This window comes from Trichomycterus rosablanca, chromosome 15 (genome assembly GCF_030014385.1).
Source record: "Trichomycterus rosablanca isolate fTriRos1 chromosome 15, fTriRos1.hap1, whole genome shotgun sequence".
In the NCBI taxonomy this organism is placed as follows: Eukaryota; Metazoa; Chordata; class Actinopteri; order Siluriformes; family Trichomycteridae; genus Trichomycterus; species Trichomycterus rosablanca.
Window position 1 is genome coordinate 31796257 of NC_086002.1, and position 13390 is coordinate 31809646.

General features: G+C 44.5%; 1 protein-coding gene across 1 annotated transcript; it reads left to right on the forward strand.

Annotated features, from left to right (window-relative positions):
* The first annotated feature begins 11207 nt into the window (after positions 1-11207).
* rln3b (relaxin 3b) lies at positions 11208-12351 on the forward strand. The gene is made up of 2 exons (XM_063010655.1): positions 11208-11557; positions 11869-12351. The coding sequence occupies exons 1-2, from the start codon at positions 11326-11328 to the stop codon at positions 12156-12158; spliced, it is 522 nt and encodes a 173-aa protein (XP_062866725.1). The 5' UTR covers positions 11208-11325; the 3' UTR covers positions 12159-12351.
* Positions 12352-13390: the final 1039 nt, after the last annotated feature.

Below are 13390 nucleotides of genomic sequence, written 5' to 3' on the forward strand. Positions count from 1 at the left end.
GTTGCTACCCACCCGCTCTAGTCCCCGATTGGAGCGGCGCGTCAAAGCCGAGCGCTCTAGCCCTCCTCTGATTGGCTGGGACTCGTGTCAGCGGTTCGGCTGGCGACCTATTCGCGACGCTCGTCTGTCAATCAAAGTTCGCTCGTTACGCAAGACGAACGCACCCAAAATGTGTCAGCCGACACGAGTTACTTCTAGTTAACAAGAATAGAGTTTAAATAAGTCTAATAAGCCTGATTTAAACTTTATAACTTGTATTGTATGCAGGACTTTCTCGGAACACACTTTACCGACTGTAGCTCGTCTGTTGCCATGGACTGTGTGTCAGCCTGGGCTTCACTGGGGGGCATCAGAAATCCAACACTGTACACAAACACACCTACACAACTTCAGAAAATACAATTATTAATGTTGTCAGGTCTGGGTTCGAATCTTACAAGTGCTATCAGCCAGCAGGGTGTCTACACAGACATGACAAACTATGTGTAGTAGGGGTCAAAGCCCTGCGACCGATTTCCGCCCTGTCCGGGGGTATTCCTGCCCTTGCTCTAGTGTTTCCTGGACCCACCGCGGCCCTGATCAGGATTTATTGCTAATTTGTATTGTATGCAGGACTTTCTTGGAACACACTTTACCGACTGTAGCTCGTCTATTGCTATGGACTATGTGTCAGCCTGGTCTTCACTGGGGGGACCATCAGAAATCCAACACTGTACACAAACACACCTACACAACCCAAGAAAATAAGCCCTGTGTGCGAGTGTGTGTATATGTGAGTAGTTATGTGTCACAGTCAAAGTGTGTGTGTGTATGTTTGCGTGTGTGTGTGTATATATATACAGTGTATCACAAAAGTGAGTACACCCCTCACATTTCTGCAGATATTTAAGTATATCTTTTCATGGGACAACACTGACAAAATGAAACTCTGACACAATGAAAAGTAGTCTGTGTGCAGCTTATATAACAGTGTAAATTTATTCTTCCCTCAAAATAACTCAATATACAGCCATTAATGTCTAAACCACCGGCAACAAAAGTGAGTACACCCCTAAGTGAAAGTTCCTGAAGGGTCAATATTTTGTGTGGCCACCATTATTTCCCAGAACTGCCTTAACTCTCCTGGGCATGGAGTTTACCAGAGCTTCACAGGTTGCCACTGGAATGCTTTTCCACTCCTCCATGACGACATCACGGAGCTGGCGGATATTCGAGACTTTGCGCTCCTCCACCTTCCACTTGAGGATGCCCCAAAGATGTTCTATTGGGTTTAGGTCTGGAGACATGCTTGGCCAGTCCATCACCTTTACCCTCAGCCTCTTCAATAAAGCAGTGGTCGTCTTAGAGGTGTGTTTGGGGTCATTATCATGCTGGAACACTGCCCTGCGACCCAGTTTCCGGAGGGAGGGGATCATGCTCTGCTTCAGTATTTCACAGTACATATTGGAGTTCATGTGTCCCTCAATGAAATGTAACTCCCCAACACCTGCTGCACTCATGCAGCCCCAGACCATGGCATTCCCACCACCATGCTTGATTGTAGGCATGACACACTTATCTTTGTACTCCTCACCTGATTGCCGCCACACATGCTTGAGACCATCTGAACCAAACAAATTAATCTTGGTCTCATCAGACCATAGGACATGGTTCCAGTAATCCATGTCCTTTGTTGACATGTCTTCAGCAAACTGTTTGCGGGCTTTCTTGTGTAGAGACTTCAGAAGAGGCTTCCTTCTGGGGTGACAGCCATGCAGACCAATTTGATGTAGTGTGCGGCGTATGGTCTGAGCACTGACAGGCTGACCCCCCACCTTTTCAATCTCTGCAGCAATGCTGACAGCACTCCTGCGCCTATATTTCAAAGACAGCAGTTGGATGTGACGCTAAGCACGTGCACTCAGCTTCTTTGGACGACCAACGCGAGGTCTGTTCTGAGTGGACCCTGCTCTTTTAAAACGCTGGATGATCTTGGCCACTGTGCTGCAGCTCAGTTTCAGGGTGTTGGCAATCTTCTTGTAGCCTTGGCCATCTTCATGTAGCGCAACAATTCGTCTTTTAAGATCCTCAGAGAGTTCTTTGCCATGAGGTGCCATGTTGGAACTTTCAGTGACCAGTATGAGAGAGTGTGAGAGCTGTACTACTAAATTGAACACACCTGCTCCCTATGCACACCTGAGACCTAGTAACACTAACAAATCACATGACATTTTGGAGGGAAAATGACAAGCAGTGCTCAATTTGGACATTTAGGGGTGTAGTCTCTTAGGGGTGTACTCACTTTTGTTGCCGGTGGTTTAGACATTAATGGCTGTATATTGAGTTATTTTAAGGGAAGAATAAATTTACACTGTTATATAAGCTGCACACAGACTACTTTTCATTGTGTCAAAGTGTCATTTTGTCAGTGTTGTCCCATGAAAAGATATACTTAAATATCTGCAGAAATGTGAGGGGTGTACTCACTTTTGTGATACACTGTATATATGTGAGTAGTTATGTGTCACAGTCTAAGTGTGTGTGTGTGTGTATGTGTAAGAGTAATAAGTGTCAGGATCTAAGTGTGTGTGTGTGTGTGTATATGTATATATGTGAGTAGATATGTGTCACAGTCTAAGTGTGTGTGTGTATACAGTGTATCACAAAAGTGAGTACACCCCTCACATTTCTGCAAATATTTCATTATATCTTTTCATGGATCAACACTATAGACATGAAACTTGGATATAACTTAGAGTGGTCAGTGTACAGCTTGTATAACAGTGTAGATTTACTGTCTTCTGAAAATAACTCAACACACAGCCATTAATGTCTAAATAGCTGCAACATAAGTGAGTACACCCCACAGTGAACATGTCCAAATTGTACTCAACACACAGCCATTAATGTCTAAATAGCTGCAACATAAGTGAGTACACCCCACAGTGAACATGTCCAAATTGTGCCCAAATGTGTCGTTGTCCCTCCCTGGTGTCATGTGTCAAGGTCCCAGGTGTAAATGGGGAGCAGGGCTGTTAAATTTGGTGTTTTGGGTACAATTCTCTCATACTGGCCACTGGCTATTCAACATGGCACCTCATGGCAAAGAACTCTCTGAGGATGTGAGAAATAGAATTGTTGCTCTCCACAAAGATGGCCTGGGCTATAAGAAGATTGCTAACACCCTGAAACTGAGCTACAGCATGGTGGCCAAGGTCATACAGCGGTTTTCCAGGACAGGTTCCACTCGGAACAGGCTTCGCCAGGGTCGACCGAAGAAGTCGAGTCCACGTGTTCGGCGTCATATCCAGAGGTTGGCTTTAAAAAATAGACACATGAGTGCTGCCAGCATTGCTGCAGAGGCTGAAGACGTGGGAGGTCAGCCTGTCAGTGCTCAGACCATACGCTGCACACTGCATCAACTCGGTCTGCACGGTCGTCATCCCAGAAGGAAGCTGACGCACAAGAAAGCCAGCAAACAGTTTGCTGAAGACAAGCAGTCCAAGAACATGGATTACTGGAATGCCCTGTGGTCTGACGAGACCAAGATAAACTTGTTTGGCTCAGATGGTGTCCAGCATGTGTGGCGGCGCCCTGGTGAGAAGTACCAAGACGACTGTATCTTGCCTACAGTCGAGCATGGTGGTGGTAGCATCATGGTCTTGGGCTGCATGAGTGTTGCTGGCACTGGGGAGCTGCAGATCATTGAGGGAAACATGAATTCCAACATGTACTGTGACATTCTGAAACAGAGCATGATCCCCTCCCTTCGAAAACTGGGCCTCATGGCAGTTTTCCAACAGGATAACAACCCCAAACACAACCTCCAAGATGACAACTGCCTTGCTGAGGAAGCTGAAGGTAAAGATGATGGACTAAACCCAATTGAGCACCTGTGGCGCATCCTCAAGTGGAAGGTGGAGGAGTTCAAGGTGTCTAACATCCACCAGCTCCGTGATGTCATCATGGAGGAGTGGAAGAGGATTCCAGTAGCAACCTGTGCAGCTCTGGTGAATTCCATGCCCAGGAGGGTTAAGGCAGTGCTGGATAATAATGGTGGTCACACAAAATATTGACACATTTGGGCACAATTTGGACATGTTCACTGTGGGGTGTACTCACTTATGTTGCAGCTATTTAGACATTAATGGCTGTGTGTTGAGTTATTTTCAGAAGACAGTAAATCTACACTGCTATACAAGCTGTACACTGACTACTCTAAGTTATATCCAAGTTTCATGTCTATAGTGTTGTCCCATGAAAAGATATAATAAAATATTTGCAGAAATGTGAGGGGTGTACTCACTTTTGTCATACACTGTATATATATATGAGTAGTTATGTGTCACAGTCTAAGTGTGTGTGTGTGTGTGTAAGAGTAATAAGTGTCAGGATCTAAGTGTGTGTGTGCGTGTGTGTGTATGTGTGTGTGTGTGTATATATATATATATATATATATATATATATATATATATATATATATATATATATATACAGGGGTTGGACAAAATAACTGAAACACCTGGTTTTAGACCACAATAATTTATTAGTATGGTGTAGGGCCTCCTTTTGCGGCCAATACAGCGTCAATTCGTCTTGGAAATGACATATACAAGTCCTGCACAGTGGTCAGAGGGATTTTAAGCCATTCTTCTTGCAGGATAGTGGCCAGGTCACTACGTGATGCTGGTGGAGGAAAACGTTTCCTGACTCGCTTCTCCAAAACACCCCAAAGTGGCTCAATAATATTTAGATCTGGTGACTGTGCAGGCCATGGGAGACGTTCAACTTCACTTTCATGTTCATCAAACCAATCTTTCACCAGTCTTGCTGTGTGTATTGATGCATTGTCATCCTGATACACGGCACCGCCATTGGATGCACATGGTCCTCCAGAACGGTTCGGTAGTCCTTGGCAGTGACGCGCCCATCTAGCACAAGTATTGGGCCAAGGGAATGCCATGATATGGCAGCCCAAACCATCACTGATCCACCCCCATGCTTCACTCTGGGCATGCAACAGTCTGGGTGGTACGCTTCTTTGGGGCTTCTCCACACCGTAACTCTCCCGGATGTGGGGAAAACAGTAAAGGTGGACTCATCAGAGAACAATACATGTTTCACATTGTCCACAGCCCAAGGTTTGCGCTCCTTGCACCATTGAAACCGACGTTTGGCATCGGCACGAGTGACCAAAGGTTTGGCTATAGCAGCCCGGCCGTGTAAATTGACCCTGTGGAGCTCCCGACGGACAGTTCTGGTGGAAACAGGAGAGTCGAGGTGCACATTTAATTCTGCCGTGATTTGGGCAGCCGTGGTTTTATGTTTTTTGGATACAATCCGGGTTAGCACCTGAACATCCCTTTCAGACAGCTTCCTCTTGCGTCCACAGTTAATCCTGTTGGATGTGGTTTGTCCTTCTTGGTGGTATGCTGACATTACCCTGGATACCGTGGCTCTTGATACATCACAAAGACTTGCTGTCTTGGTCACAGATGCGCCAGCAAGACGTGCACCAACAATTTGTCCTCTTTTGAACTCTGGTATGTCACCCATAATGTTGTGTGCATTGCAATATTTTGAGCAAAACTGTGCTCTTACCCTGCTAATTGAACCTTCACACTTTGCTCTTACTGGTGCAATGTGCAATTAATGAAGATTGGCCACCAGACTGGTCCAATTTAGCCATGAAACCTCCCACACTAAAATGACAGGTGTTTCAGTTATTTTGTCCAACCCCTGTATATGAGTAGTTATGTGTCACAGTCTAAGTGTGTGTGTGTGTGTGTGTGTGTAAGAGTAATAAGTGTCAGGATCTAAGTGTGTGTGTGTGTGTGTGTGTATGTGTGTGTGTATATATATATATATACAGTGTATCACAAAAGTGAATACACCCCTCACATTTCTGCAGATATTTAAGTATATCTTTTCATGGGACAACACTGACAAAATGACACTTTGACACAATGAAAAGTAGTCTGTGTGCAGCTTATATAACAGTGTAAATTTATTCTTCCCTCAAAATAACTCAATATACAGCCATTAATGTCTAAACCACCGGCAACAAAAGTGAGTACACCCCTTAGTGAAAGTTCCTGAAGTGTCAATATTTTGTGTGGCCACCATTATTTCCCAGAACTGCCTTAACTCTCCTGGGCATGGAGTTTACCAGAGCTTCACAGGTTGCCACTGGAATGCTTTTCCACTCCTCCATGACGAAATCACGGAGCTGGCGGATATTCGAGACTTTGCGCTCCTCCACCTTCTGCTTGAGGATGCCCCAAAGATGTTCTATTGGGTTTAGGTCTGGAGACATGCTTGGCCAGTCCATCACCTTTACCCTTAGCCTCTTCAATAAAGCAGTGGTCGTCTTAGAGGTGTGTTTGGGGTCATTATCATGCTGGAACACTGCCCTGTGACCCAGTTTCCGGAGGGAGGGGATCATGCTCTGCTTCAGTATTTCACAGTACATATTGGAGTTCATGTGTCTCTCAATGAAATGTAACTCCCCAACACCTGCTGCACTCATGCAGCCCCAGACCATGGCATTCCCACCACCATGCTTGACTGTAGGCATGACACACTTATCTTTGTACTCCTCACCTGATTGCCGCCACACATGCTTGAGACCATCTGAACCAAACAAATTAATCTTGGTCTCATCAGACCATAGGACATGGTTCCAGTAATCCATGTCCTTTGTTGACATGTCTTCAGCAAACTGTTTGCGGGCTTTCTTGTGTAGAGACTTCAGAAGAGGCTTCCTTCTGGGGTGACAGCCATGCAGACCAATTTGATGTAGTGTGCGGCGTATGGTCTGAGCACTGACAGGCTGACCCCCCACCTTTTCAATCTCTGCAGCAATGCTGACAGCACTCCTGCGCCTATCTTTCAAAGACAGCAGTTGGATGTGACGCTGAGCACGTGCACTCAGCTTCTTTGGACGACCAACGCGAGGTCTGTTCTGAGTGGACCCTGCTCTTTTAAAACGCTGCATGATCTTGGCCACTGTGCTGCAGCTCAGTTTCAGGGTGTTGGCAATCTTCTTGTAGCCTTGGCCATCTTCATGTAGCGCAACAATTCGTCTTTTAAGATCCTCAGAGAGTTCTTTGCCATGAGGTGCCATGTTGGAACTTTCAGTGACCAGTATGAGAGAGTGTGAAGCTCTCACTACTAAATTGAACACACCTGCTCCCTATGCACACCTGAGACCTAGTAACACTTACAAATCACATGACATTTTGGAGGGAAAATGACAAGCAGTGCTCAATTTGGACATTTAGGGGTGTAGTCTCTTAGGGGTGTACTCACTTTTGTTGCCGGTGGTTTAGACATTAATGGCTGTACATTGAGTTATTTTGAGGGAAGAATAAATTTACACTGTTATATAAGCTGCACACAGACTACTTTTCATTGTGTCAAAGTGTCATTTTGTCAGTGTTGTCCCATGAAAAGATATACTTAAATATCTGCAGAAATGTGAGGGGTGTACTCACTTTTGTGATACACTGTATATGAGTAGTTATGTGTCACAGTCTGTGTGTGTGTGTGTGTGTGTAAGAGTAATAAGTGTCAGGATCTAAGTGTGTGTGCGTGTGTGTATGTGTGTGTGTATATGTGTGTGTGTATATATATATATATATACAGTATATATGAGTAGTTATGTGTCACCGTCTAAGTGTGTGTGTATGTGTAAGAGTAGTAAGTGTCAGGATCTAAGTGTGTGTGTGTGTGTGTGTGTGTACTGTGTATATACTGTATATATATATATATATATATATATATATATATACAGTGTATCACAAAAGTGAGTACACCCCTCACATTTCTGCAGATATTTAAGTATATCTTTTCATGGGACAACACTGACAAAATGACACTTTGACACAATGAAAAGTAGTCTGTGTGCAGCTTATATAACAGTGTAAATTTATTCTTCCCTCAAAATAACTCAATGTACAGCCATTAATGTCTAAACCACCGGCAACAAAAGTGAGTACACCCCTAAGAGACTACACCCCTAAATGTCCAAATTGAGCACTGCTTGTCATTTTCCCTCCAAAATGTCATGTGATTTGTAAGTGTTACTAGGTCTCAGGTGTGCATAGGGAGCAGGTGTGTTCAATTTAGTAGTGAGAGCTTCACACTCTCTCATACTGGTCACTGAAAGTTCCAACATGGCACCTCATGGCAAAGAACTCTCTGAGGATCTTAAAAGACGAATTGTTGCGCTACATGAAGATGGCCAAGGCTACAAGAAGATTGCCAACACCCTGAAACTGAGCTGCAGCACAGTGGCCAAGATCATGCAGCGTTTTAAAAGAGCAGGGTCCACTCAGAACAGACCTCGCGTTGGTCGTCCAAAGAAGCTGAGTGCACGTGCTCAGCGTCACATCCAACTGCTGTCTTTGAAAGATAGGCGCAGGAGTGCTGTCAGCATTGCTGCAGAGATTGAAAAGGTGGGGGGTCAGCCTGTCAGTGCTCAGACCATACGCCGCACACTACATCAAATTGGTCTGCATGGCTGTCACCCCAGAAGGAAGCCTCTTCTGAAGTCTCTACACAAGAAAGCCCGCAAACAGTTTGCTGAAGACATGTCAACAAAGGACATGGATTACTGGAACCATGTCCTATGGTCTGATGAGACCAAGATTAATTTGTTTGGTTCAGATGGTCTCAAGCATGTGTGGCGGCAATCAGGTGAGGAGTACAAAGATAAGTGTGTCATGCCTACAGTCAAGCATGGTGGTGGGAATGCCATGGTCTGGGGCTGCATGAGTGCAGCAGGTGTTGGGGAGTTACATTTCATTGAGAGACACATGAACTCCAATATGTACTGTGAAATACTGAAGCAGAGCATGATCCCCTCCCTCCGGAAACTGGGTCACAGGGCAGTGTTCCAGCATGATAATGACCCCAAACACACCTCTAAGACGACCACTGCTTTATTGAAGAGGCTAAGGGTAAAGGTGATGGACTGGCCAAGCATGTCTCCAGACCTAAACCCAATAGAACATCTTTGGGGCATCCTCAAGCAGAAGGTGGAGGAGCGCAAAGTCTCGAATATCCGCCAGCTCCGTGATTTCGTCATGGAGGAGTGGAAAAGCATTCCAGTGGCAACCTGTGAAGCTCTGGTAAACTCCATGCCCAGGAGAGTTAAGGCAGTTCTGGGAAATAATGGTGGCCACACAAAATATTGACACTTCAGGAACTTTCACTAAGGGGTGTACTCACTTTTGTTGCCGGTGGTTTAGACATTAATGGCTGTATATTGAGTTATTTTGAGGGAAGAATAAATTTACACTGTTATATAAGCTGCACACAGACTACTTTTCATTGTGTCAAAGTGTCATTTTGTCAGTGTTGTCCCATGAAAAGATATACTTAAATATCTGCAGAAATGTGAGGGGTGTATTCACTTTTGTGATACACTGTATATATATTTATTTATTTATTTATGAGTAGTTATGTGTCACAGTCTAAGTGTGTGTGTATGTGTGTATATGTAAGAGTAGTAAGTGTCAGGATCTAAGTGTGTGTGTGTGTGTGTGTGTGTAAGAGTAATAAGTGTCAGGATCTAAGTGTGTGTGTGTGTGTGTGTGTGTGTATGTGTGTGTGTATATATATATATATATATATGAGTAGTTATGTGTCACAGTCTAAGTGTGTGTGTATGTGTGTATGTGTAAGAGTAGTAAGTGTCAGGATCTAAGTGTGTGTGTGTGTGTGTGTGTGTGAGTGTGTGTGTGTGTGTGTGTGAGTGTATGCAAGGGCCCAACAGCAGCAACCTGGCAGTGGTGGGACTAGAACCAGCGCCCTTTTGATTACTAGTCCTTAACCTTAACCCCCACCTTAAAACCACTTTAATCAGGGTTACCCGAGCCCATGACATTAACTCGCCGTCATGGCAAGTTGGGTCACTACGTGATAAAACGGTGATTTTCCGCCGCAGGATCTTCTAATCTTGACCGTATTGAACTTTGTGGCGTTTTAATTGAACTGTAAGTCTAAAACGTATTGTGATGTAATCAGTACGATACGTCTTTCTGAATGCCAGATCAGTTTCACCCGAGCAGCTCTGGTGTAAGACTGATAGGAAGCCACACACACACACACACACACACACACACACACACACACACGCTACCCAATTTCCTTTCGTGTCTTTATTCTGAAATGTCACAGGAGGTCATTTAACCCGAGGCGAGGATATTGCACCTGATGCCTGATTTCATTTGTTTTATGGTCCAACACTCACTTTCCATGTTATCAGCTCCACTTACCATACAGAAGCACTTTGTAGTTCTACAATTACTGACTGTAGTCCATCTGTTTCTCTACATGCTTTGTCACCCCCTTTCACCCTGTTCTTCAATGGTCAGGACCCCCACAGGACCACCACAGAGCAGCTATTATTTAGGTGGTGGATCATTCTCAGCACTGCAGTGACACTGACATGGTGCTGGTGTGTTAGTGTGTGTTGTGCTGGTATGAGTGGACACCTCACTGTCACTGCTGGACTGAGAATAGTCCACCAACCAAAAACATCCAGCCAACAGCGCCCCGTGGGCAGCGTCCTGTGACCGCTGATGAAGATCTCAAAGATGAGCGACTCAAACAGCAGCAATAGATGAGCGATCGTCTCTGACTTTACATCTACAAGGTGGACCGACTAGGCAGGAGTGGACAGTGAGTGGACACAGTGTCTGATCCACTCATACCAGCACAACACACACTAACACACCAGCACCATGTCAGTGTCACTGCAGTGCTGAGAATCATCCACCACCTAAATAATACCTGCTCTGTGGGGTTCCTGTGGGGGTCCTGAGCATTGAAGAACAGGGTGAAAGGGGGTAACAAAGTATGCAGAGAAATAGATGGACTACAGTCAGTAATTGTAGAACTACAAAGTGCTTCTATATGGTAAGTGGAGCTGATACAGGCTTTATAAATGCAACATAACGTCCCCGAATTAACTTTGGGGATCAAATAAGTTTTAAACATGGCCTCACCTGCTCACCAGTCTGCTGTGGTCGAGCTAAACTGAGCAGAAAATAAAAGGACAGCCACACAGTGACGTGATTACTGTTAAACTAAACACATTTTATTAAGGAACTGGATATCAGATCTATTTTTTCATTCCATTTAAATGCAAAACTTTAATCAGAAAGCTCAGACGTAACCTTCAAAGCTTTGTGCCGTTCAATTAAAGCCGTTCCAGGAGGACCCTTTGTCCCAGTAAAGGTCTCTACCCTATCTGTCTCCGTAATCAGTCCTTCTCTAACTGACGTTGGGCACGGATAGGTCAGGCCGGAGCCCAAGAACTATAAAAGAGCCTCTAGGATGTCGAAGGACCCCAGAATCGTCCAGACCGAGAGAAGAGCTCTGGCTACTTTCACCATCATGTCTAAAGAATTGGCGCTGACTCTGGGTCTGCTGGCGGTGCTGGCAGGCTGGGCGCAGGCCACCGAGGGCCATTCCATCTACGGGGTGAAGCTATGCGGGAGGGAATTCATCCGCGCTGTCATCTTCACCTGCGGAGGGTCACGCTGGAGGAGATCCGTAGGGACGCTAGGTAACTCAATTTTCGTAGACTTTCATTAGGAGATTTCGGGTTCAGGGCTAACACGTGCTTTCTTCATGACACGTCTCCTTTCCAACTGGAGTGTATGTACCTTCAACGAGCAGCAACACTCCTTGAGAAAGGCTTGATCTGAGGGCAATTCCTTTCACTTAGAGTCTTAGAACAATCATGCCTACTTGTACTTCCAGTCATTAATCTTCAACTACCCCTGGCACCCCTGGAAGCTACCACAGGGCAGCAGGAATTGTGCTCCATTAGTAATTTAGTCATCTGAGCTACAATTCCTCTTTGTCTCCTCACAGGTGATTCCGACGACCTCCCCTCCGCTCACGACGACGAGACCTTCGACGCCTGGAGCTCCAACTCCAACCTGATCCCTCACCGTTCCTATAAACCCCAGGTCGACCTAGAGCAAGACGGCGAGGGTCCGGACAGCTCGGCGTTCGTCCGTCCGGCGCGCTCGCTCATCTCGGACGAAGTGCTCGAGGCCCTGCGCACCTCGGACCGGAAGGGCAGGGACGTGGTGGTGGGATTGTCCAACGCCTGCTGCAAATGGGGCTGCAGCAAGAGCGAGATCAGCTCCCTCTGCTGAAACTTGGACTTTACTGTACCCCCCCCCCAAATAGTGCCAGTCTTGGTTTCCCTCGTATGAGACAGTAATGTCTTGACGTTGGGCGTCGGAGGGTTGGTAAACCTCGTTTGAATGTATGAAAATGTGTGTAAGGGTTGGCTGGGAAAGCGTTCTAACCTGTTCTGGTGTACCACGTACTGAAATAAAGTCTTGTTTTGCAATACAATCACTGGTCATGCCATTTTAAATATCCACAATTTTATAGCCAACAATAAAGACTGTGGTTTGGTCGTTTAGGCCATTTATAGGCACAATTAAGCAAAATAATCACATTTATACACACTATTTGGACAAAAGTATTGGGACACCACTTCTAATAATTGAATTGATGTGTTTTAGGCACAATAATTGCTAAAAAGTGTGATAAATAACGTATATAAAGGAAATGATATCCCCTACGTGACATAGTGGTCAAATAAACACCCTATTATACAGGTTTACAAGTACTGAAGCCGAATTATTTTGTGAAACGTGTTACTAAACCCCTTCGTCAGTGTGTTTGTTCTTTAATTGACCTACATTATACTTTTTATTATTAAGTTTTATTCCATACAAATCACGACAGTTTATTTAGCTATTTTAAAGGCCATTTTAAAGGCCATTTTACAGAGACTATTAGGCAAAATAATCACATTTATACACACTATTTGGGCAAAAGTATTGAGACACCAGTTCTAATCATTGAATTCATGTGTTTTAGGCACAATAATTGCAAAAAAGTGTAATAAAATGGCTAAATAAACACCCTAATATACAGAAGTCTTTTGTGAAACATGTTACAAAACTACCTGGTCAAAATGTTTGTTGTTTAATTGACCTGCATTATACTTTATATGAGGTTTTAATCCAAATCACCACAGTTTATTTAACGGTGTCCACATACTTTTGGTAATTGTGTATATTTTAGTGCGAATAGGGCAAAATTGTCTTTCATTTAAACACCACATTTATTTATGACTCATTTTGCTTCTGTACTCTTATATAAATAAGTTTGCTTTTTAATTTGTATTTATTTTTTGAATAGCTAAATTAGCTAGGACTGGAATTAGCGTCCTGTACGGGGTCCGGTGAGGGTCACAGCAATGTGTTCATGCGCCACGCTCAAATCGCGTTAGAAAAAAAAGAGGCGCCGCTGATTGAATAGCCAGGCTCACACAATTATAATTAATTTTATACTTAAATTAGACATTTCA

Bases quoted from the DNA above. Each gene is read 5' to 3' on its own strand.
- rln3b (XM_063010655.1), top strand. From the start codon at position 11,326: ATGTCGAAGGACCCCAGAATCGTCCAGACCGAGAGAAGAGCTCTGGCT. The intron at 11,558-11,868 runs GTAACTCAATTT...GTCTCCTCACAG, and splicing joins GAGATCCGTAGGGACGCTAG to GTGATTCCGACGACCTCCCC.